The sequence below is a fragment of the Hippocampus bargibanti genome, linkage group LG02 (assembly GCF_051943395.1).
Source record: "Hippocampus bargibanti isolate YZ-2025 linkage group LG02, ASM5194339v1, whole genome shotgun sequence".
Taxonomy (NCBI): Eukaryota; Metazoa; Chordata; class Actinopteri; order Syngnathiformes; family Syngnathidae; genus Hippocampus; species Hippocampus bargibanti.
The window spans coordinates 18,432,140-18,459,048 of record NC_142735.1 but is presented as its reverse complement, the minus strand read 5'-3'; the positions used below and the strand labels follow the sequence as shown (position 1 = coordinate 18,459,048).

Sequence of the window (26,909 nt, the reverse complement as noted above, 5' to 3'; positions counted from 1 at the left end):
CCGCTTCTGTCGCGTGTTTGCGAGTAACGTGATGTAATGTGCCAACTGGGTGTACTGATGATCTCATGCAAAAATCATCATCCTCACCATCATCATCATTATCACGAAACCACCATCTCTAATCTGATGGTGCGTTGACGATTACGTCTTAATCTCTTTGACCCTGGCACGACGATGTTGCATATTACACGCCACGCCTGGAGATCCAGGAACATTCCTGTTTGTTATTTCTTACCCTGCGAGGTTGAGCGAGCCTGCTGCTGACCTTTTCAACATCAAAACAAAGAACCGCAGTAGCTTGCTTTACCCACGGAACTGCGACCTCATTAGTGTGATATGAGCTTCTGCGATTTTGCCACTGAACATTCAGTCATGCTCTGTGGAATTATTCAATCACATTAAAGCGTAGCCTTGGACTGGTTGCATAGCTGCCTTTTGGGCCTCGTTGGATGGGATCGGCCCAGAGGGAACAGACGACATTGTGTAATTACTCTGCCTTTGGTCAAACGAAGATGTGGGGCCTATTGTTTTGCAGGCAGGCCCCTGTCGAGACTTATTTGATTGAAATCTTAAATTGTGCTTGTGGAGCTTTCGTCTTGGAAAGCAACCACACATCCACTTAAATAAACAGCCTTAATATCACCACCACACTAGATTGTAATAGACTACTGTAGTACATATGCCATTGCCATGGAGACCACAGCCTGCACTGCAAGTTAAACATTAGGTCAGGGGTGGGCACACAATTTTCCAACAGCACTACTGAATTAGCTTGCCCCCAGTCTAAAGGTCTCACATGCATAAAAACTGACATTCAAGGACGGCACGAAGCCGTTGACCAGCAAGCCAAAATTACCGTATTTTCCGGTGTATAAGGCGCACCAAAAAGCCTTGATTTTCTTCAAAAGATGACCCTGCGCCCTGTACGCAGGTGCGCCTTATATGTGAAGTAATATTGAGCCACAAAAGATCTCGCAACTACTGTCAGCAGCCACTGACTCGATTTCCCCATGTAGAAGTATTAAGTAACCCCAGCCGTTACTGTTGCACCTTATTTTTAGAAAATGTGTTTCATTCATTGAAGGTGCGCCTTATAGACTACATATACTACATTGCGCCTTATAGACCGGTAAATACCGTGTTTCATTTTACTTTACATCAATTCACATAAAATCTTAATATTTTTCAGCTACAAAATTTATCACAAATGTACGAAATATGAGAAAAAGGGGAAAAAAAGGGCCACGTACCGCTTAGCAAAGTCTGCCATCTAGCGGTGAATGGTTATATTACAATTTAAAATTATGTTGTTCTGAGCCAATCAAGAAATAACAAAAATGTGCATACAACTGAGAGGTAGTAAAAGGAACTGATTTTTTTTTAAAATCATCCTACAATAAAATGCATCTGTATTTATATACTTAAAGGACAACCGACGTCTCCGGACAAGTTGTGTCCATAATTTATAAAATGGCTTCAAATGACTTCTGCTGGGCATATTTTAATAAGATTCCACTGCATATAGCTATATTTTACGTTTTAAGACTTGCGCTGAATATTCCGGAAGTCTTGTTTTTGAGTTGGTGACGAGTCATCACGTGACGTCAGAAAAGGACCGCCTCCTGACCGTAAAAAAAGACGCATTGTAGCGTATTTCCATCACGTCAATGTATTTTGCTGTACTGTTTTTTTAAACCCTTGTATTACATCCAAAAGCCGCCAGCAGAGGGAATCCAAGCTCCATGCAAGGAATGTATCAGCCCGTGGAAACGGGCTGATTCATTCCTCACCGGAGCTGGTCGCCATTTTTCTGCCTCTTTTGTGGGACGTTCTATTGCAGCCCAGATGCCTCAAAATGACACGGAAGGACTTCTTTAATTGATGGCAAACATGTATGCTTTCCTCTTCAAAACTATTTGACTCATATTCATAACTGGATGTGTAACAAGAAAGCATATTCTCAGAATCTGAAGCCATTGTTTTTATTCTCCAGCAATGCAAGACGTCTTGGCGTGACGTCACGAACTAGGGGCGGGACTTTCTGAAAATGCCCAATTCGCTGCTCAATTTTTTCCAGATTTTGGACACCAAGTCATTTTTATTGGTGTTTGGCACTTGACAAAAAATATCATACTGCGTGTTTTGGGTATTTTAGATGCTATAAAATGTTTTTCTGATCTCAGTTAAAAAACAAAAAAGTGACGTCGGTTGCCCTTTAACTGTCAATGTTATTCGCAACAAACCTGTGGCCTTTTCCAGGTTTTTGTCTTAGTATTCAGAATTGGTTGTAATGCCAAAAAATAGTGTTTTTGTGTTGTTGTTGTTTTTTTTTTTTTTTCTAGGGTTAGACGAGTCGCAATGAAGAATGCGGGAGAAAAAAAAAAGAAATTGAGGAAATACCCAACATAGAGAAATGCATTCAGAAATAAACCAACCCAGCAATAAATAATCCACTTTTGGTGCCATTGGATCATTTGGCTTCCCTTTCTTGCTTTTTTTTAATGACTTCATTAACACAGCGGGACCGAAGGACGCACACATACAAAACAGGGTTTATTCCTACTTAACTGTTGGCACGGGCGATTAGATGCTGCGTGAGAGCGTCAACAGATTACTGATTTCGCCATCCGCAGCGGGCTATCGCCATTTCTGTTTGTACTCCTGTCCTCCCAGTGTGTAAAACAAATGCATCACATGCAGCTGGCGTGCATCGGTGTGCCCGTTTTCATGTGGAGTATTTGTCTCGTCTGTATAACAGACAGGTTGCCCTCAAAATGACCTGTTTTCCCGCAGGCGGGTGTTAAAATCCCACACCTTGTAATGTAGACGAAGGGATTTGTTTAAAACAATGTGTTAGGATTTAAAACTGCGCTGCAATATCACCAATCCAATCGGCCCTGTGTTGTTGTTTTTTTTTTCTTTTTTTCCGCGGCGTTAGACTCGCTGTGCAGACAGAGACCCACTTTTGCCTCACTGCTGCGTTTTGTCCTACTTTTGATTCCTCCGTTCTGGATGGTTCTCTATCAGTGCCGCACTACTCCTCCCAAATGCTCATCTCCCTCAATCCATTACGCTTCTATTGATTTCTCTCCGCGATGACATCATCCGGCAAACTCGGCTCGGTTGAAAGATGAAAAGCAGGCGTGAGACCATTGTGGTTGTGACCGGGAACATGCCACATTTATAACCGCCTCGTCACGTTTGAGACAATATCACCAGAATGTGCCATTTCAAATGAGCTGCATCACCCTAAAAAAATGAGATTTTCTGTTGAACTACATATTCATTATAATACGGAGATGATATGCTCTTTACATTTGGGTCAAGTTCCCACACTTTTTTAAAGAATTAATTGTGAATAGAAATTTGCTGATGCAGACTTGTCTTGTCAATCCCATCAAGGGAAAAGAAATATGCACTCTCAAATTGACATGATACGAAGAAAAGTTGAAAACTGGGACATTTTGCATGCACCACATGCATATGAGGCGGCCCACATTTTAGTTACAGTTTCCTTCTCAGGGCCATTATGAATTTGGGGAAACCATTATGTTTCATCTCCACAGATTACATTGAGAACACACAAGAAATTAATGAATACTTAATAATAATAATTAATGAATAATGTGTATACGACACACACCCAAAAGCCTTGATTTTCTTCCAAAGATGACCCTGCGCCTTATACTCCGGTGCGCCTTATATCTGAAGTAATATTGAGCTGCAACAAGTCTCACAACTACTGTCAGTCGCCATCAACTTCATTTCCCCCATAGAAGTCGTGCGTAACCCCAGCTTCTCCTGTAACGCCTTATAATGTGGTGTGCCTTATATTTGGAAAACATTGATATATTTCTATATTATATTTAATAAACTTTTGGCATATATTGGGGGTATGCCTTTTACACCAGAAAATACTTTTAAACTCTGAAGTCAAGAATAATGACAGCTATTTTGGTTTACATACGACAATTTGAAATTTTGGTTCTTTAGCAAGCATCATGGCTGTTAACATGCTTAATTTGCTTTCACGGGCCAACTATGATGTGGCGGACCAGATTTGGCCCCCGGGCCTTGATTTTGACATCTGCGATCTAAAGTGACTCAAATACTACTAGTACAACCTGCAATAAAATGGATTTGACTTTGCCTATCACCGTTCTTTCTATTACATCACTGTATATTTTCATACATAAATATATCCCGCAGAGCTTTTCGCTGCAGTGACAACAAGGCACTCTAAAGTTAGTGTCCACGCAAACAGAAAACCTGGGCCCTACACATTGACTGTCAAGTCGTACAAATTAAATAAATAACCCCTCTCCTCGCCCATTCATTGCTTTTCCGTCTATCTCTGTGTGATGTACGTACACTTACGGCAAACAACCAGGCGCTCTAAAGCAACCACGCCAGTTGGTTAGCTACAGAGATGATGTATTTTCATGGTGGTGTAGGCATAGCTGGTTGGATTATCTTAATTCAAGGCACTCAATTTCTTATGTAGATGGAGAGGAGCAACGCAAATACTGTATGTCACTCGACATTGTTTTCGCTATAACGCCCCCGAAAAAATAGGGTTTTAACTGTTTAACCTGATCCTGTATCTCCATAATTCAGGACTAAAACTCTTTAAAATCTTTGCATATGAATTGTCAGCTATTATCTAATCACATATCACCATTTTAAGAACATTAACTTTCCAGTGGTATATGTGCAAAGGTTGACAATGAAACATCCAAGCTTTATTATTCTGCGATATTTCCATGATGACTAAGTGATTCCGATAAGCACACCCAAGGCACTTGAGAGTGATATTGACCCATTTACTGTCATCCCCCTGACTGTCTCCATTACCGCTTTCGCTTGGGTCTTTCAAGCACTTGTAAATAAACCGCGCAATCCCCGCGGCGTCGTGGTCCACAGCCACTGTGAGATGCTTTAAAATTTGATCAGCAGTCGGCTACAATGGTGATGCAATGTCAACTATTCGGGCGCACCAGCGGTGAGCGACTGTGTCCAAACTAAAGTGGGCTTCGTTGACATTAACATCTAAATTGGCTACCGTGCTATTTGACCTCATGGCATAATTTATACTTTTCCTTGAAGACAAGTCAGAGATGTGATGGTGTAACACTGATGACAGAAATGTGCTTCGTTGTCCTGAAAAGCTGAGAGACAAAGGAGTTCTTTTATTGAGGGCGGTGAGAGAACTCAAGGAACAGTAGAAATTAGGATGATTAGAAATATTTGCTTCTGACATTTTGAGAGCACCTAATATATGTCGTGTCTAAATCGAAAGCAAACGACATAGTTTTGCCTTACCACTTACCCTTTAATGATTAGAATGAATGAAAAACACCATCAATGGCCTACTTAATATCATCATTTTGGTGGTGTAATAGCAGTTTAAAGGACAAGCGACATCTCCGGACAAGTTGTGTTCATAATTTGTAAAATGGCTTCAAATGACTTCTACTGAGCGTATTTTAATAAGATTCCACCGCATATAGCTATATTTTACGTTTTAAGACTCGCTCTGAATATTCAGGAAGTCTTGTTTTTGAGTTGGTGACGAGTCCGTACGTGACGTCATGAAAGGACCGCCCCCTGACTGTAAAAAAGACGTATTGAAGCGTCCTTCCATCACGTCAATGTATTTTGCTGTACATGTTTGGTCTGAGAACCGTGTTGCACCCAAAAGCCGCCAGAAGAGGGAGTCCAAGCTCCATATAAGGAATTTATCAGCCTGTGGAAGCGGTCGCCATTTTGTGCCTCTTTTCTAGTGATCCATTGTTGCCCCAATGTTGCCTCAAAATGGCATGGAATAAATTATTTAATCGTACTGACTGTAATGTTTTCCATGACTGTGGAGTGTGTGTGGGGGTGGTGGTTGGGGCGTGGGCGGTTGAAGAGAAGACACTTTATAAGCACTGGATTAACAAATGCAGCAGACTGCGGCCGTGTCTTTGCTGCCACCTACTGGTTGGACATAAACAGTGACGTGCAGTCAGGGGAGGCAGGTAATGCCGTGCCTCACCTGTCATGGAAATATCAAATGAAAAATAAATGAAACAGTTATATTTATTTAGTGATTTGTACTTTAAAGTTTGTTTCCATTTAACTTCACCATTTTTGGATTTTTTTTTTCAAAATCGCTGAATTTTCACATTTACTGTTCAAATACTAAGTAGAGACTAGCGGTGAGGCAGCAGCTGGTTGAGCCTCACCACGGATTGTGCAATGACTATGCTAACTGTGCTGGCTTGCTCTGCAGTGAGACCGCATTGCTGTCCCTCTGCATATCGCTATTAAAGTGTTCAAACACTTTTAGTATATGAACTAAATTTCTACAGTTTAGCTGGTGTATATAATGTACAGTCACTGTACATTATAAACACTGGCCTTATTTTCAGTATGGATGATTACATATCTAAATTGAAAGACATTTCTAAACTGGACTTTCAATCGAAGCAGGAGATAATAATTAAAGGAAGACGAAGACCGGAGCTAAAAGGTTTGCTTCAGACAAAGGGACAGAAGACCGACTGGTACACACGAAAAGGCTGGCTGTGTGGATGTCCAGCAAAAAAACGCCTTTTCTGCTTTTCCTGTCTTCTGTTCTCAACTTGTGACAATGTCTGGACTCAAATGGGATATTGCGACGTGAACATTTTACAACGAAGCCTCATGAGCGCTTGACTGCGCACATTCAAAGTCAAATCGCGCTAAAAACGTTTGGGATGTCCAGGATCAACATCAGCATCCACAATGCTAAGGTAGAGGAGAATCGAGAGATTTTAAAAGATCTCATCAATGCCACCTGCTTCCTTGCCTAACAACAGCTGGCATTTCGTGGAAATGAGGAAAGTAAAGGCTCTGCTAATCGTGGCTATGTTGAACTATTACATGCTTTCGCTGAGAAAGATGACACCCTTGCAAGGCATTTGGAGACATCCACTGTATTTTCTGGCCTGTCAAACTGGCGGAGATGTTCACAAACAGAATACAGAAGGATTTAATCGAAACGGTTGGTGATGTCATTAGAAATGAACTGCGAAACTGCAGAGCCTGTTAAAATATGCCAGGTGGACAGCTTCTCCGCTTTTTGGCCCAGAAGGATCTCTTTGAAACTATTCCTGAGGCGACAAAGTTGCTCCAGCTCGTGCTCACTGTTCCAGCTACTACAGCATCAGTGGAGCGCTAATTCTCAGCACTGAAAAGACTGAAAACATAGTCGGAACACGACTGATCAAGGACGACTTTCTTCACTGGCAGTGATTGCCATTGAGACAGAGAGACTTTTAAAACTGAAGAAAGATAAGGAAGGCTTTCGATGCCTTTCTTCAGAAGGAGCGGTGCATGGACTTCATTTATAAGTAAAAGTAACACGATAATAACGTTTTCTTTTATTATTTTTTCTATGCTACAGTTTCTATATATAAAGAATGCTGACATGACATTTTAAACAAAACACGTTAACTGTTGCCAATCAAATGGTGATTAAGCTGTAGAGTTCATATGTTTGTAAATCTGACTGACTATGTCAGTGCCGCACCAACCATGAACCTCACCGCACATCACTGGACATAAAATAGCACTTAAACAAATTTTATTTATTTATTTATTTATTTATTTATTTATTTATTTATTTATTTATTCACGTATCTGTTCATTTATTTGTCTGCCTATTTATTTATATATCTATTTAATAATAATAATAATAATACCGGTAATAGTAATAATAATAATACATTTCATTTATAAGCACCTTTCAAAATGCTCAAGGAATGTATGTATTTATTTATTCATTCATTTATTGATTCATTCTTTTTGTTTGTGTATTTATTTATTTATTTGTTTATTGTACTTGTGTATTTTCATGTGTCATCAAGTCCTGAGGAGTCACCCTTTTATTAATTTAACACTCGTTGCTTTAGACTGGTTGCAATTTGAATACGAGCTACAATTGGTTTAAAATACTTAAGTGAAATAGAATAAAGGGATAGAATTCATCCCTTCCACCATTCAAGAGGAAACAGACAGTTTTGTATTCTCATAGCGAGAGAAGAGGATGCACAGAACCAGGTTAGATGGAGGACACTGATTCCCTATGGCAAGCCCTGAAGGGAAAAGCGAAATGCAAAAGAGGAATAGCCTTTAGGGATTTGTATGTTAGTTATGTTTGTAGAGGCTGGTGGACCTTGGGGAAAAAATCCCTCAGGATGGTACATTTCACAGTCCCTGCTACAGATGAAAAACAGGGTAGCGCCATACTCTAAAATAAAACCATAGATCGACCTGCACTTCAAGGTTTCAATTCATTAGCTTCAGCTCACTCGTCATCTTCACATGAGTGAAGATGGCACAAGAGTGTGCATGTCTAAATACGAAAAAAAAGTCCAAGACACATAGCAGTGGACAACAGACGCATTTGTCCAAATTCTAAGAGACCTCTTCCGCAATTTGTATGATTAGCAAGCACACTCGCTGAAAACAAATATATGGCAGCTTCCATGCATCCTGAAACTATTCGAGCCAGCGCTTTGTTCCGTTGCCGTATTCAGCTTCCATTGATGATCTGTGAAAAGTAGTTTGGTTGTTTTTGTGCTTGGAGGAGAGGGAAAAATGTGAGAAGTTGTGGCAGTGCTGATCACGAGCACTTTCAAGTCAGCGACTGAACAAAAGTTGAGAGGATACGTGACAGATGCCAAGAATTCTGTCGGTGCCTAATTAGCCGTTTTGTTTTTTCTTTTTTTTGTCCAGTGATGTCAAGAAAGATGGTGTGTGTGTGTGTATATATACAGTAAAGTCTCGTTATATCGATATTCAAGGGAGTCCGAAAAAATATCGATATAACCGGGACTATCGATATATCCGACCCTGTTTGCATGTAATTTTCTCCGTGCGTGCATAGAAATAGTATCGATATAACCGGGACTATCGATATATCCGATATCGATATAACGAGACTTTACTATATATATGATATATATATATATATATATATATATATATATATATATATATATATATATATATATATATATATATATATATATATATATATATATACTTGAATATTTTCACTAGATATATTGAGAAATATAAGTTCATGTTCTTCACCTTTATTTGGAGAGCTAAGGGGTGCTAACAAAATCGAAATATAGTACATATATAGCAGATTTTTTTTCCTCAAGTTTGACTTGCAAATGCTGTTTGTATGTCATGTGTAACCTTGTTGCTCTTGAGTGCTCCCCCGTTGGGCGTTGACATGGTGTTCAGGCGCCACCCAGTCAAGCTTGATTGTGTCTCCTCTCCTGCAACCTTAACTGACTGAAGCCTTCCATGCCCAACCCCCACCCATCCTTCCATCACATTATGTCTCCTCCCTTCCGTCCCCCACCTCTTTATTTCATACACGCCGCAATGCATGTGTGGTCTCCATGGCAACGGGTATCATGCAGTTGTGCACGTTGGTCCCGCATGTTATGTATTTTCCGCACCTGTGAACATGCAGATGAGGGAACGTAGTTTATGGTCTGATTGGAGACTTTTTTTTGTCCCTCACATGATTTGACTTGTAATCTTTGTGATTACAAAGCATATGAAAGGAGACTATTTCAGTTCAAACACTCAGACAAATTAATTTTTATAGGGGCCATTCATACATTAGGGAATTATACAGTCTTTCATGAGTGCAGAGAAGCGATGATTAAAATCAAGATACATCCCAGTGTAAATACAGATAAATGAATTGATAAAATACGGCTATAAATTTGAAAAAAAGGTTTAAAAAAAGGCTAAAGTAGTGCTTTACTAGCATTTTAGCACTTACTAGCATTTTAGCACTGAGTCGAGGAGATTCGCCCAGACAAAAATAATGCCTTGCCAAGATTTTGTGATGTCATAGTCCCAGGGAACTACGTTGAAGTCAGTTTTTAAGCTTCATTTAGATAAAATTAGTGTTTTACTCCTAATGTGTGGCATCTTGGTGACAATGAACTCATGCTAAATTGAGTTGAGAAACTTCATTCGGCTAAAAGCAGTGCTTTGCCGCCACTATGTGAAATCTATGTGCCGTGGATCTTTATTGAAGTTTGTTGAGCTTCAGACAAAAGTAGTTCCCTTCCACCTCTTCTAAAATCATAAGAATGGTCAATCGACTGTGTTTGAATGTGATTTATATTTATATGGCTGCTTTTCAGGTTTGACTGATTCAATTTTTTTTGGATGCGACAGCCAAGTCTTGTGTCTTTTCTGTAGTGTTGGTCTATAAGCAGATTTCAAAGGAGACTAAGTCAGCTTGGTTTATTTTTGTCCAGCTGGACTTGCTGTTAGGATGGCAGAAGGCCTCTTGAGGTGTTGAAATGCGTGTAGAGAATGTCAGACCAGAAATAGTTGAATTTATTTGGCACTAAAGTATCTTTATTTCAGGGTAGATCTTGACTTGACAACCCCCTGTAATTATTCCTTGGAACACTGGTCACTGAACAATCAATCAAGCTGATCAAGCTTGTCAGCTTCATTAGAGATTCTAAATGGTCTATGGTGAGTGTGACATGAGTGGGTGACCTGTCAAAGTAAATTTGGGATATATTGCACTTTTTCTTTTCCTTTCCGCTTTTCCCTTCAGTGGTCGCCACAGCGAATCACTGTCCTCTATCTTCAGACAAACACACAAATAAATAAATAGATGATAGATGGATTGATAAATAGATAATCAATTGAATAAATAAACATGTAGATAAATGAATACATGAATAAATAAATACATGACTAAATACATAAACACCCAAATAAATAAATAAATACCCATTATCTGCCGCTACATAAAAAATAAATGCATAGCGAGGTAGCCATTGTGTTCTCGAGTGTGTTGTCTTCTGCCATCTAGTGGTCAAAATGGTGACGTGAAACTAACTTGTTTCCATCCATCTGTTTTCTATTGTGCTTGTCCACAGGGTGATGGATGGCTCATAAAAAAATATTCATCAATTGTCTGATTGACTCATCGTCATGAGGGTCGTGGGCGTGACCTTTAGTGAAGTTTACAAACGGGCATAAATACCCTCTTTTGCGCCACTTGGTAGCAATTCTTCCCCTCCAAATTTTAACAAGCCATTTCAAAAATGCTTCATTTTAATTGAGTTTTCTTGAGTTAAAAAAAGCCTTTGTACAGTCCCCGAAAGACATTTCCTTTTTTGTATGGTCAAATAATAATACAAAAACAAATGCATATAAAATATCAGAATCAGAATCATCTTTATTGCCAAGTATGTAGAGCACACAAGGAATTTGTTTCCGGTAGAACACACTGCACTAGTATCGTCGTCAAAAAAAACTTCTAAGTGGCACTATACAGTTCCATTTTGGCTACTGTTGAAAGAGTTCAAAGAGTTAATGGCTTGGGGGAAGAAGCTGTTTAAATGTCTGCTGGATTTGGTGCGCATGGATCGGTAGCGCCGGCCTGAGGGGAGTAGCTGGAAAAGGTGGTGGGCAGGGTGCGGAGGGTCCAGTAGGATTTTCCCCGTCCTAGTTTGGATTCTTGCAGTGTGCAAGTCCTCGAGAGTGGGTAGGGCGGTGCCAATAATTTTTTCCGCCGTCCTAACTGTCCGTTGAAGTCGGATTTTGTCAATTTTTGTGGCGGCCCCGAACCAAACGGTAATGGAAGAATGGAAGACAGGATGGATTCGATGACAGCCGTGTAGAAATGTTGCAGCACCTCCTGTGGCAGGCCATGCTTCTTTAGCAGCCTCAGGAAGTACATTCTCTGTTGGGCCTTTTTCAGGATAGAGTTGGTGTTGACCTCCCACTTCATGTCCTGGGAGACTGTGATTCCCAGGAACTTGAAGGTCTCAACGGTTGACACCAGGCAGTTGGATAGTGTGAGGGGTAGCTGTGGTGATGGATGTTTCCTGAAGTCCACGATCATCTCAACTGTCTTGAGCGTGTTCAGCTCCAGGTTGTGACGTCTGCACCAGAGCTCCAGCTGCTCCACTTGTTGTCGGTACGCAGACTCGTCGCTGTCTTTGATGAGACCGATGGCCGTGGTGTCGTCTGCGAACTTTATGAATTTGACAGCTGGGTGCGTTGAGATGCAGTCGTTCGTGTAGAGAGAGAAGAGCAATGGAGAGAGGACGCATCCCTGCGGGGCTCCAGTGCTTGTGGTTCGTGTTGTGGATGATATATTTCCCAGTCTGACCTGTTGTGTCCGTCCTGTCAGGAAGCTGAGGGTCCACTGGCAGATCGTGGGGGACACACCAAGCTGGAGAAGTTTGGGGATGAGGAGTTCTGGGATGATGGTATTGAACGCAGAGCTGGAGTCCACAAACAGGATCCTTGCGTAGGTTCCTGTGTTGTCAAGGTGGTCGACGATGTGGTGCAGTCCGATGTTGACTGCATCCTCCACAGACCTGTTTGCCCGGTAGGCAAACTGAAGAGGATCTAGCAGAAGTCCGGTGATGTTCTTTAGGTCTCTTGTATGAATTTACTTGACAGAGAAATATACTTTTTTCTATTGCTAGGTTACAGGTGGCGACGTATTTTTCCTTAATTTTATTTAGCTTGCCAAACTGTCTTTTAAAATATCATTTTAGTAGTTTCATGAATTGGTGACCTTGAGAGTTTTGAAAGGCGCTTAGAAATGAAATGTATTATTATTATTTATTATTATTTATTATTATTTATTATTATTATTTATTATTTTGTTAATTCTCCTGACTTTGACCTTCACCTGATAATCGAATTGTTGGTACTCGTAACTCATGAATCCCTATGTGCAGTTTTTTAAACCCCCTGTCATATCAAAATTTTGACCCATTATGCTGAGTTAAATTCTCAACCCAATGCATTGGTAATAAATAACCCAGCATTGACTGGGCCACTCTCTTACCTAACACTGATTTAGCTATTTTAACACATTTGGGTTACTTTTGACCAGGCTGCATGTTTAATAGAAGTCCTGTTAGAGAAAAAAAAGTTCCATTTACAAGTCAAAAATAAAAAGCATCAAAATGGATGTTATAAATAGCAATGACTTTTTTTGGGATGCAACAAAGATCCACTACATGTGATTGATTGCGACGGCTGTAATGTTGCATGTACTTAATTTGTCCAAGTTTGCAGAGCCAAGCTGCTTTGTGTTGGGTCTTCGTGCCGCAGAGGAAACAAACGTCCTTGTAAACACTCTTTGTCGTCAGCGCACGCCACCCTTTTATTGTCTCACTCGATTGGCTATCGATATTTGTTTGCTTCAGAGTGGAAAGGCCCACAATAACCGGTTTAGTCGGTGCATTATCGGATCACTTTACAGCGTCTGTGTAACATGAGACCAAAGTCTTGTCTGCCCCCCACATGACCAGAAGGATCCTTTTTTTAACCACTTTTACCCTCAATGCACACGCATGGAGCATCATCCCTCCAAATGAATGTTTAATGAGCCTCAAAGTCCTAACGTCGCCTAATGTCCTGTAATGATCTTCCCCGCCGCTGGCCACGCCCCGACACTCGTGCTCGTCTCACGCGCATCTTCTGACAGTTGTTCTCGGCGACGTGCTCCAACTTTGCTGAATGTGTGCCGGAGGCTGTTCCGCTTCAACCGACGCCGCCCGCAACTGGCTTTCATGTCCGCTCGAACTATGAGCTTTCCTTTAAGAAAAACCGTCTCAGGTAGGCTCGAGAGTGGATATTTAGCATCTTTGATTGTTTTTAGGGTTTTATTTTTAAAGCTGCGTTTCATGAGTGTCTTTTGAAATGTGTAGGAACTGTCCATGGTCCTGAAATGTGCAGCTGTGGGAAATTGTGGCTCTTTAGAGCTTTCTGGTTACATTGTATTGTGTTTTCTTCACATAATAATAATATAAATCCAAAATGTGTTTTTGTAGCTTTTTAGCTCAAGTCAGCATTTAAGAATGTGCTTTTCTACATTTGGCATTTCCTTTTTTATGGCTAAAGACCATAAAGGGATCTCTGCAAAAAGAATGAAGTCATACTTTTTGTTTTATGAGACATTATGTAATTTTGGTGGCATGGCGGATCTAGTGGTTCTCAAGTTTGGGGTTCGAATCTGGACTCTGGCCTGTGTGGAGTTAGTGTGCTCGGACGAGTCCTTGTGCTTGTATGCGTTTTCTCCGGATACTCCGGTTTCCATGTCCGCATTGTAAAAGCATGCATGTTTCATTCAAGACCTAAAATTGTACTGTAAACTGTAAATGTGGGTGTTAATTCCGGAAACACAAAATATTTCTGGACTGTTTTTCGAACCCACTTGCTGGGTGGCTGTGGATTTGGAGCTGACTGGACCAATTTTTCCCGAGCAACTGCATGGAAGATTGGATTTTTGGTGGGCTGAATTACTGAATCAGCTCGGCGTTTGACAGTTTTGTTGTGAAGTTAATATAGCATTCTTAGAATCACTATCAAAAGAGTATGGGAAAAAATAAACCAATTTGGGTCAAAAAAGGAACAATAACTGGGGTCAATTTGACCCAACTAACTGGGTTTTTTTTGCATTATACGGCACAAAATGGGGGTAGGGGGGAATCTAAGAAATGTCCATAATAACACAATTTGACCCACTTTTTGACATTTAAGCCCAAATTGTGTGTTAAATGTTTTGTTGTTGAAGTGAATTTAATGTTGCAAAAAAATTACTTTTTGTCAAAAACAACCATACTTAGGGGCCAAATGGACCCCAGTTAGTGAGTTGGTTCCTTTTTGATGTTTGACCCAAGTGTTGGATGATCCACTTTTGGAAATAGCTAGTAATGTAAAATGAGTTTATATAACGTGCATTTTGGTCAACCACAGCTATGCTAATAGCCTAGTAACCAATTTATTTGGGGTCTTAACTTGCCTGTGTGTGTGTGTGTGTGGGGGGGGGGGGGTTACTGCATGTTGGATTGGAATCTTCACCCAACCTACTGGGTGGGTCAAACCCCTAGGTTGTTTTTAGATTCAGCACTGGGTTAATAACCATTTCACCAAATTTGACTCACTGGTTTTAAGAGTGTATCTGATTGGCTTGCGACCAGTCCAGGGTTACCCCATCTCCTGCCTTGACTGGCTCCAGCTCAGTAAGAAAACTAAATTGACCACAACAATTCATACAAGGAGAAGAATATACTGTCTAGAAGACTTTGGGTGATCACATTAAAAAAAAAAAAAAACAACAACCGCCATGTGACAAGTGAAATCTCTATTACATTTGAGTACGTTTTAACATACTCCTTTTCCTTTCGGCTTTTCCCTTCAAGGGGTCGCCACAGCGAATCAGTGTCCTCCATCTTCAGAGGTTTGATTTGCATTGTGCCAACACAGGGTTCCAAATAGACACGAGAGGGAGCCATCGGGTCAAGTTTGGACTGTCAGAGTTGACTTGCATATGGAGACTTTTCCATTGACCTGCTTGTCAAGCAAGGCACTCGATCGAGGAATCGATCTGAAATCGATTAGATTATTGATTATAATATGGATATGGAATGAATTGCTCGTTGGCCTCACTATAAAATACTGGATGCGAGGAGCTATTTCTCCTGTTAGCCAGTCACTGAAGAAAACATTTTTGGAACTCAAGAACTCACATGCATTTTTATAATAATAATAATAATCAAACATTTTATTTATAAGCGACTATCAAGGTCACTTTACAGTCACAGGATAAGATGGCTACAAATAAAATTATCATGGTGACGAGCGAAACAAAGACAAAAAAGTCATACCAAATATAATTCATATTTTTATGAATTTTGAAAAGTCCCTCAAAGTTTCAAGGCCACGGAACATATTTCTTATTAAGAAAGCACAACCTGAAATGATATAAAACTACATTGAGACGCATCGTGAAAAATGTGTTATATACACTATATATACATTTATATAGACATTTAAGTGTAAAAAACACCTCATGACGCTTTCATTGTGTTACAAAAATACGATTATCAAGGTTATCCCCCGCCTCCTAATTTTCCTTTATTGCACACACTCTTTGGACCATTTTAGAAAGTAGGCATTTTACACATAAGCTGCACAAACTGAGAATGACAATCAATCGCACATGCTGGATGCATCTGTGCACTTGCTACTCCCGCCCCCCTTGCTGCTCATTCTGCGAGTTGGAGGTGGGATGCTCTCAGGCAGCTCTCGGCACTCTGCACCTCGCCTCCAACATGAGGCGCGCACCGCTGCTACTTGGTCTCGCCTCCCTTCAAGAGAGCAATGAAAAAGCCACGTCAACGATAGGTTGACACCCGCCCCCCTCCCCCCCCACACCTTCTTCCATCGTCATCGCGGTCAACTGCTGAAGGCAGCCGTGCTGCAAACAGGTGTTCGCACCGGCTGCGCGTTGGAGTCTCGCCGGGCGGGAGAAGCGCGTGCAGCTGCAGGATGCTGCAAAGGAGCTTCAGAGAACATTTGCGGAGAAAATAATGTGGCTAGAGGGAGAAAGTCCTTGTCAGGATCGACTAGGGAACGCGAGTCAATTCCTGACTTGTTATTATTTTCTGTTTTGATCCGGATCTCATTTGACTGCGTGAAACTGCTTGACTGATATTTCTTGAGCAAGCATTGGGACCAGCATCCCCGCTTGTGACTTGGACTCAAGACAAGAGCCGGTGCGTGTTATCATCCGGCTGCCAAAGTGGCAATGGCCGCAGCCATCGCCAGCTCCCTCATTAGGCAGAAAAGGCAGGCGAGGGAGCGGGAAAAGTCCAACGCCTGCCGCTGTGTCAGCAGCCCCAGTAAGAGCAAAGGAAGCGGCGACAAGCCCAGCCGACTCAACGTGTTTTCGCGGGTCAAACTCTTCGGATCCAAGAAGAGGCGCAGGAGACGGCCAGGTCGGTTATGTAACATTTTCCTCGGCTAGCGGGACAAATGTGAAATCATTGATATGCGCCATGAATCACCCTGATAAAATAAGGGGAATCCCATCGGGTGTCTACTTTGCTTCCTTGACTCCACAGATGCGCACTTTTGTCTACACATTGAAAAAAAATCACACTGTATACAACATGTTAAAGTACTTCATGAGCTGTATGTGTTGTTGAAATGTTGAAAATAGTTCATTTTTATTTTGAAGATGATATAAGAAAGATTATTATTTAAGACATAGCAGTAGCTTTACTCTGGCCATGTCCCCAACTTTTATTGTGCGAATCTAGAAAGTCTTCTTTTCATTCGGCTTTTCCCTTCGATGTCCTCCATCTTCAGAGGTTTGATTCGCATGTTTGTTTTGGCCAAGCTTTTACATCGGATGCCCATCCTGGCACAACCCTCTGTTTTTATCCGGGCTTGGGACTGGCAAAATAAGACACTGGCTTACGTCCCCTTGTGGCTACAGAACAAGCAACTCTATGAACTTAATAAAGATGAAGATACTCGATTAAAGGGCCCCCAAACGCAAAATGGTCATCGGTACAGTAACATTCAAATAAAGTAAAACTACTCGGCATTTGATGACAATTCTCTGATCTTCATGTTAACAAAAAAATCCTAGCATCCCATAAAACTATGCACATATACCAAAATTATCTTTAACTGGTTTCAATTTAATTACAAATTGACTTACTCAGTATGCTTTGGTTGCACAAAAAAACAGGTAACATAACTAATATCTAATCAAAAACAGTCACATAAAAAGTAAGCAAATAATACTTATTACTATTTGTTTGGGAGACTCCTGCAGAATTTAAAGAAAAACAACACAAACGTTGTATCTGCAGAGATAATATTGCACAGTTTTGATTCTGCACGGTCTGACATTAACAGTGAACAACTAGACCGACGGCAGCCAACATGTGTCTGTATCGGGCTACCTGAAATTGTGTTCCAAATGGAAAAAAAAAACAATAATACAGGGTAGTTTGAAAGTCTGTCTTCAACAGCAGCAGAGTGTTACACTGTCTGTAAGTAAAGAATCTGCTTTAAATTAGATATCAAGTAGACAGGATGAACTTAGTACAACGAGCATCTGTATTTATTGGGGGGGAGGGTAGAATCATAGGTAAATGGTAGTTTGCGACTCCCATTTAACAAGAGCTAACATCACAATTACAAGTGGGTGCGCACACTTTTGCAACCACATTCATTTGAGTTTATTCTAACTTCCTCTCACACTTTTTCAGAAGGTTTCACGGGTTGTATAGCACATGAATGGTGGGAACCATTATTAAATTGTCTATCTTGGTGTGTATTTCACAAAAACTTGCTGCTGGAACAGGGTGGTGTGTAAACTTTTCATATGCTCTCCATTTACTGTGTTTTTCAAAACCGATCCCATGGAGCCCAAAAAGAGAGGCCGAAGAAATGTGCCGATTTGCATTGATCTTCCATCTGAAAGTTCCATTTCTCGTCCACTTCCCTGGTGAAACCAATTTGAGATGGAAATGCAAAACAATTTCAACCAGGACCGCTTTCCGTTCACTTTGCTAATGCTAACAAGTCAAGCGCTCTATTCACTTCAATCCTTACATGTTGTTTATGCTTCTAGCACCCTAAAAACTGCTGACTCATCACTCCAAGTTTATTTACCCGGCATGTGAGAACACCCTCCAACTCGAGAGCTACTTTTCATTCGCATCTCAAAGAATCTGTTTTCATCCGTCACCGGGGTAGGATCACAAGAAAGGTCAGATGGGAGTATCAGTGAGATGAAAGGGCCGCTTAACAGCACCGGGCGGCTTCTTGTCTTTTGCGGCCATGCCCTCGCAAATGAAATGTTGTTGCTTTGGTGACTACGAAGGTGAAAAGGACAAGTCATCACAACACGTCCCCTGCTCATGTCCAAAACCCGACCCCCTTCTTCTGTTTCCGCAGAGCCCCAGCTGAAGGGGATCGTGACCAAGCTGTACAGTCGACAGGGTTTCCACCTGCAGCTGCAGGCAGACGGAACCATTGATGGAACTAAGGAGGAGGACAACGGCTACAGTAAGTCACCGGGGAACATTAAATCTACAACTCACACTCAAATCGGTCAATAATAATAATAATAATAATAATAATAATAATAATAATACATTTTATTTCAAGCACCTTTCAAAGCTCTCAAGGACACTTTACAGTCACGGACAAGCATAGATACAATAATAAATACAATGCAATTATAAATAGAATACAATAGCCTTTGTTGGTTTTCCGTTGTTTTTGAGAAACTACAAAGTGCCTACATATCTTGTTTTTTGTTAATGAAACCTGATTTGGTATGCAAACACAGGCTGCAATTAATGCTAAATACACGGATAAAATGAAAGTTGACTCCAGTTCGTAATATTGGACGTGCCAACTGGTAGGAAAAGTAACATAATATCCACTTATGATAGAAATCTTCAGTAACAAATGAGCAGCAGAGGCATCTCATCAATCAACCTTGCCCGGATGTGTTTTGATTTGTCACGGCTCACGGACACGATCATCTCCGTGTCTGTGCTCAAACGTTGGGGAAATGGAAAACTGCGTCAGACTTCAAAACGGTGGCAGAGATCCGGCGGCCTCAGAGAAATCCTTCCGCATTTACAATCCCCGACATGCAACGCTAGCTAATCTTCATAAAATACACAACATACGTAGTTGGTGTTTTTTTTTCCCTACACATGCAAAGTAGTGTGACCCAATGGGAGATGAAAACGGTTAAAATGCAAGTCATCATTTAGCTTTGTTTATTTGTTTATTTATTTGTTGATTTATTTGTCTAGTTGTCTATAGTTGTTAGTTGTTTTTTTATTATTTATTAGTTTATTCATTACTTATTTTTTCAAAATCTATTTACAGTATTTATGTATTTATTTATTTTGTGGTGGTGTATTCATTTGACCCAGCGTGACTTTAACCAAAACAGGGCCACTGCCATTTTGGCCCTCTTTGGTTACTTTTAGTCTGACTGTTTTCCAGATGGAGCCCCAGTGCAATTTTTTTGACATGACGTTTGCTCGTTCCTGCATAAGCCTGTCGCTGCTGTCCCGTGTAATGGCCTCAACCTTTCACCTGATCTCACACTGTCAGAACGGCTGGGTCAAAAATAACTCAATTTGGTTTAAAAAAAAAGAGACTGATCCACTACTTGGGTCAATTTGACCCATTTTCTCCAGGGCCGTTATGAATTTGGGGAAGCCATTAGAATGTTTAATCCCCTCCACATATTACATATAGAGGGAGCAATAAATTAATGAATAACTAGTTTTCAAATCTGAAGTCAAGAATAATGACTGGTATTGTGGTTTACATATGACAATTAGATTTTTTTTTTCTTCAGATTTTAGCAAGCATCATGGCACATGACAATTTTGATTTGCTTTTGCGGGCTGAATAAAATGATGTGGCTTTGACTCTGACACCTATGCTTTCGGTTGTTATGTATGATGCAACCGAAACTACTACTTGGGTCAAATTGACACATTTTTTTTGGTTTGAACTTGTTTTTAGTGACTCTTTTTTTCTTTTTAATTTTCTTTCTGGTATCAAGTGGGCCACGTGTCTTTTGTGCCGCTCACAGTTGTGTAAACCGATACATCCCACCTGCTCATTGTTTTCCAAGACAGATTAAAGAGCATATCAACGGTAAAGCAACAGCGCAGCCACTTGTCTGCTGCGCCGATAATGCAACAGCAATGGGCTGCTTATAATTAGCTCTGCTTTTACATCAGTGCAATGTTTAATGAACCTGTCTGAAACATCCACTTTACTGCTGTGTGGTATTACCCAAGAAAAGGATTTTCAATCTACACCCAAATAACACCTTGCCCAATCTTCCACCCAAATGAAATAGCAGCAACTTTTACGATGCCATGAGCAGCAGGAGTCCCCAATCTCCAAAATAAAGCCATGGAGTTATGCCCGTCCACACCTGCATTTAGGGAGATAAAATGGTCTCGCAAAAGTTGTCAGCAGCAAATTAAAGAGTGTTGCTTGAATTGGAATAAAGAGAGTGAATCTCTTTGCGGGACTCCAAAAATAGCGTTGTTAGGTGCTGGGTGCGCTTGTCTCCATGGTGACGGGGAGTGCAGTCCTCTTGGATCTATTGGTGTCTTGTGATGGTGGGAGAGGACCTACTCAAACGCAGATGCAAGAACAATGGTTTGTTCCTTGTTATCGTGACTCCTGTAAATTAGCTAGACTAAGTCAGGAAGCGCTAATTATATCTCAATCCAGCCCATCAATTTATTAAAAAAACAAAAAGTATTTTGTGGGAGTTGAAAGCATCTGCAGAAGTGGCAATAAAACAGTCCAAAGATCCAGACGCAGGCCAGGGTGAGAACCAGGTTGTATATTACGCATGCTTTAACCAAATATGAGTGTAGAATTAAGTCTTAAATGACAACCGATGTCACTTTTTTGTTTTTTAACTGACACCAGAAAAGACTGGACTTTTGACAGTGGACAGGTTGGATGTATGCGGGTGAATGTTAAAATTGTGAACATTTACGGACATAGTTATGTCCACATACAAAAGAGGTTCAGGTTGGATTTGGTCCAAAAGAAAAGAAAACATTTGTGAATTTGTGAATATCAAACCAAATGTTTATTTTGTATTTTTCAATTTGTTTTTTCATCACACGTACAAATGTTCCCCAGAGACAATACATATGATGATAATAATAATAATAATAATAATAATACAGTTTATTTGTAAGCACCTTTCAAAACTCTCATGGACACTATACGGTACACGTACATGCATTGTGAGGTTATTACTCCGAAGAATGGAACCAACCATGGTCCTTCAGCCCCTCCCAGCCCCAGCAATCTCTCCACGGGCAAAGGTCAGCGTGTAGTGAGAGACCTGCACCAGTTCCCCTCCTTCTGGGTTCTTCTGTTTTTTCCAGGAGCCAGGAAATAATTAGGCTCGCCCCGTCTTGAGATTGAGCGGTTGATGACCCATGTGAACTGAAGAGGACTGATTGTGTGCGTGCGTGTGTTGCAACACGCGCAGCGTAACCTCGGTGAGGAAGAGGGCATTTATAAAAAGACCCCTTGGCGAGAGACATTGACATCTTACACGTATGACAGAAGAGAAAATGGAACAAAACATGTTTCCACTCTTAGAGGAAGGTCGATTTCTTACACGCCAGCATTAATGCAGTTGAACACTCTCCAAGAGTACAAGTTTTTTGTCACATTTCAAGCCTCAGTTCTTGTCTGAGATAAATTCCAAAGTGAGTCAATGTCAACCCCTAATTACAAACAATTAATTTCCTGTTTGGGAAAAATGTGCCCCATTATGTTTTGTCTGACTCGTGTATATTTCCGGTCTGCCTTCAATTTCATTTTCCTCGCAATTGTGCAATCCTGCTGTCTCATGACCGTCGCAGTGCTGCCCTTCAGGGGCAATCAGGTCTTCCAATCCTACTCTAGTCCAGTTGGGACGTGCAGACAGGACAAGAGACGGGTATCGAATCTCTCGGCCTGTGAAGACTTGACGGTTGACGAGCCAATTCAGCTTGTGCGTGCCTGCACCGTTCAGGTGATAAGGATGCATGTAATGGCCCATCTCAAAAGCTGCTTCGGTGCACTTTACTCGGAGGCGTCTGAGGACAGAGACCATTCTAAATACACGTTGTGACCTCCAGCTCAACTGATATGAGACGTGGGAAAAAATCTGCAAGAACATATGTTATGAATATATAGTGAGTAAGCAAAGCAAATGAGTTGGAAACCTTGTGCTGCACATTTAGCAGTGGTCTGAATTGTAGCTATACAAGAGTTTGTAAAATTTACAAACTGTTGCAGCAGAAAACATTGAGCTAAAACCACAATCGAACACACACTTCTGATTTCAAATCCTGCTCGATGAATTGAAAATTTCACTCTTCCTTTTTAAAAAAGCAGAAAAGACAGTATTCTATTGTTTGTTTGGATTTTTCTCAATGCCTTTGTGTTTATAATAAGCATTTCAAAACAGGTTCAATGCTCTCTATGGTACCAAATGGTTATCTCCTACTGGAGAATGGACAATCACATTGGAAATGGTGTTCCACAACGTTCTGTCCTCAGACATATCACATTTTATTTATGTATTTATGTATTTATTTATTTATTTATTTTACATTGGAGTCAAAAGAATACCGTATTTTTTTGATTATACATCGCTCCGGATTATACGTCGCACCAGCCAAAAAATGCGTAATTAAGAAGAAAAAAACATATATATATATATATATATATATATATATATATATGTATATGTAGGTCGCACTGGAGGATAAAATCCAACATCAAACAACATACATGTCATCTTGAAAAGCAATTTAAAATAAATTAATTAAATAAAAATAAAATAGAGAACATCAGGCTCCGTTTCACTTCTTTTTTTTCTAACATAACACCGCAGCTCTAGCTCTACGCAACTCCGATGGACACACCTCCTTTTTGGTAACCCAGAACAGTCTTTTACAAGAGTTATTCAGATGACTCTAGCACAAAGAACATGCTAACAAGTTTACCAAAATATCAGGTTTTACTCCAAATCACCAAATCCAAGGAAATCTTCATCCTCGGTGTCACTTTTAAATAACTCCCCCAACTTGGCAGGTAGACAAGGCGCCACTTCCTCTTCTCTGCGCTCTTGCGGTTTAATGTGAAAATAACATGTGAAATGATATACAGTAATAAAAACAAGCATATATAAAGTCGCTCCGATTTATAAGTCGCACCCCCGACCAAACTATGAAAAAAACTGTGATTTATAACCCGAAAAATACGATATATGCATTTGAAAACTTCTCAGTAAATTCAATGAATCCTATATTTAATACTTGTGCGTGTGTGTGTGTGTGTGTGTGTGTTCAGAGGTGTTGTACTGTTTTTGTTGTTGTTTTTGTTTTTGTTTTGGGGGAAAATGCTTCTGATGAGACTGTTATATCATTGCTTGAGAGCAGCAGTGTTTTGGGATTGTTTCCAGAAAATAACCCACAGCAGAGAAGTTTCATTGTTTGTTTCCTGGAATTGCAAAGACTATTGGCGGTGGTCTATTTCCTTCGACTCAGCTTGTGGGTACCCCGCCAGCATTTTATGGAACACAGACACTCTTGTACAACACAAGGCTGATATTAATTAGATGTACCTCATTGACCAGCGAGGCTGCTGTTGCTGCCGTCGGCTTGCCCGCTTCACACTCTCCGTGACACAAACCTTGTACACAAATGTGTGCATGCGCCGGCGTCTAAAGTGCAAAAGGAAGCTTTTCTGTCTCTTTATTGTGTTCATTTTGAACTCGGTTGGTCGTCATTTTGTGAATATGAATCCCAAAACATTAAAATCCATGTCAACCATAACGTGTGCGTCACATTTTTTGAAGCTTCAGCAACACCCTTTACATTCAGGGTCATAAACCAGCGACATGCAATAAAGACTTTAATGGTGCCTTTTTAAGCACGAGTAAGCAGTACTTGTATTTGCGTTGGCCTCGGGGCTGTGAAGCTTAATTTGATTTTATACTGATATTATAACCTCAAATAGACTACAGTGCTTGCATGTTGAAATTAGCTTGATACTCGATTGCTACTAAACTAGGAAATTCTATTTTTAGGGATAAAGACATGCTCCGTTTACTTGCTAGCATTGAAAATAGTTTTTCTTTCACCCATTTTCGCCTTTATGTTCCCTTTTTCCCCCACAAATAACACTTCAACCATTTGGTACCAGGGCATACAATAGTACCACTGTTAACGAACGTCTCTTCAAGCGAAACACCTCAACACCAAAATGTTGCCTCTTGCTACAAAAGAAATTTCAAGATACGCAAGTTAAAAATACAGCATGGGATGCTCATCGCGGCTTGGAATTGAAGCGGATTTATGTGGGACAGGAGCTGTGAGACAATCTGTTTTCGTCAATGGATGCTACAGCTGCGTGTTTGCTTTCAACATTTAGCTTGTTGTCGACGTGCACATTCCACCATGATGTCCCTGATTCACTGTTGGAAAGACGCTTTGATTCTCTCCTCTTGCATCTAGAACTGCTTTATGTAACAAAGAGAGTACCGAAAGTGCTTAAGAATGAATAACTCTCTGTGTCTTTGTTTTGTCACATTGTCTTTGTTCTGTCATATTATTTGTTATTTAGTTTTTTTCTGTTCTTTTGACTTCAAGATGGCGCCGCAAGAGTGGCTGCCTTTCCAGCAGCTCATGTATTTTGTTTTCCTACTTTCATTCCTTTCATCACTTTGCTGCTGTGAAATGTAAATTTCTCCACTGCGAGACTAATAAAGGCACATCCAACATCCATCGCAGCTCTGAGTTTCGTGAACGCAACGTAATTGTAGCTGCTCCACCATTGGCTACTACAGCGCATCATCCTGGCAGGGATTTTTCAGGATGTTTGCCTCTGTTTATGTGGATAAATAAATTGGATTAGAATGGATTACCCTTTATTAGTCTCGCAGTGGAGAAATTTACATTTTATCGCAACAAAGTGATGAAAGTAAGAGGAAAGGAAGAAGTATAAAAACAAAATACAGCAGCTGCTGGAAAGGCAGCCACTCTCGTGGCGCCATCTTGAAGTCAAAAGCGCAAATTAACAAATGTGACACAACACCAAAAACATAGACAGTCATTCAATCTTGAGCACTTTCTGCACCCTCTTTGTTGTATGAAGCCTTTCACCAGTGGATCTGGGACGTCATGACGGAATGTGCACGTCTGCTACAAGCTATATGTTGAAAACAAGCAAAAAGCTGTAGCATCCATTGATTAAAAGAGACTGGCCCACGTAAATCCGCTTCAATTCCAAGCCGCAACAGCTCCACACACGCATCGGCACTCTGCACTATCACCCCAGAGCCGTCCAGCGATGACAGTCAAATGGCATATTCCTCCCAATCAAAAAGAGTGCTGGCATATTTGTGCTGCCGAAAAGGTGCAACTGCTCAACAGTCGCCTCGTTAATCAATGTCATGGCCAAAAATGCTGAAAAACAGTCCATATCCATTCCACACGATGCTCAACAACTCGAAATGACAACATAGATATTGGTCAATGCAGCATAGAAAAAATATATAAAATGTGTTTTTTTGCACCGTTTATTAAATGATGAATACAACTTTTGACTAAAGGCTATCACATGTGCTCTATTTGCTTTTCTTGTGTGCTTGTGTATTTCTCTCCAGCGATGTTCAACCTTATTCCTGTCGGCCTGCGAGTGGTGGCCATTCAGGGGGTGCAGACCAAACTCTACCTGGCTATGAACAGTGAGGGCTACCTGTACACTTCGGTGAGTGTCTGTCCAAATGCACCATTTGTTGTTGGGACTGAAAACAGGTTGCGTTCGAGAACATTTGCTGCTTGCTGTCAACTGTTCTCGCCTTTGAATAGTTTGATAAACTAACATACTGTACGTCACGCGGGATTGACAGATGGCCTTTATTGCGCGTCGGGCTGTTAAATGTCATCTTCCGTTATTAGCACGGCCGTGTTAATGAGATGAGACGTTCTGTGCTCACGATGTGTTGGCGTTTGTGCCTCGAACAATGTGGCAGCTGCTGCTGCGTGTTGTCGTAAACAATGTTTGAGGGGTCAAAGTGGAATATTCCAAAAACATTTTGACCGTGTTGACTTGAATTAGGGTACACTTTTTAAACCTGGATTAAATGAGTAACACGTGCCCAGATTTTACACTGTCAATTTATTTTATAATATTCGAATTTTGTCCCATGTGAAGTGGAAAGCCTTCATATCCAAATATGATTCGTTAATATTTGCCATACATTGATACTGTTGAGGAAAAGGTTTCTTCAGCCGTCATCTGTATTTCTTTGAAGGTGTTTCGCTCCTCATCCGAAGACCTCATCCGAACATAGATGATTTGAAAGACCGAGTAAAATAATCAATTTTTGTAAAACAGCAAAACCCTTCACTGAATCGCCATGGTGGTTTAATTTAGAATGTGCTTACAACCGACTTCTTAGGCCGATACCATGTGAGTTT

General features: G+C 40.6%; 1 protein-coding gene across 4 annotated transcripts in view; it reads left to right on the top strand.

Moving 5' to 3' along the window:
- fgf13a (fibroblast growth factor 13a) overlaps positions 1–26,909 on the top strand; it is a 101,590-nt gene that overhangs the window by 57,645 nt on the left and 17,036 nt on the right. For 2 of the 4 annotated variants that reach the window (XM_088989790.1, XM_088989792.1), the window contains 2 exons: positions 18,811–18,921; positions 26,093–26,196. In XM_088989790.1, the coding sequence (XP_088845916.1) occupies positions 18,811–18,921; positions 26,093–26,196 (215 nt within the window). Of the gene's footprint in view, positions 1–13,555; positions 13,669–16,146; positions 16,833–18,810; positions 18,922–26,092; positions 26,197–26,909 lie in introns of those variants that run through there. The other 2 variants (XM_088989793.1, XM_088989791.1) reach the window with 2 other exon arrangements.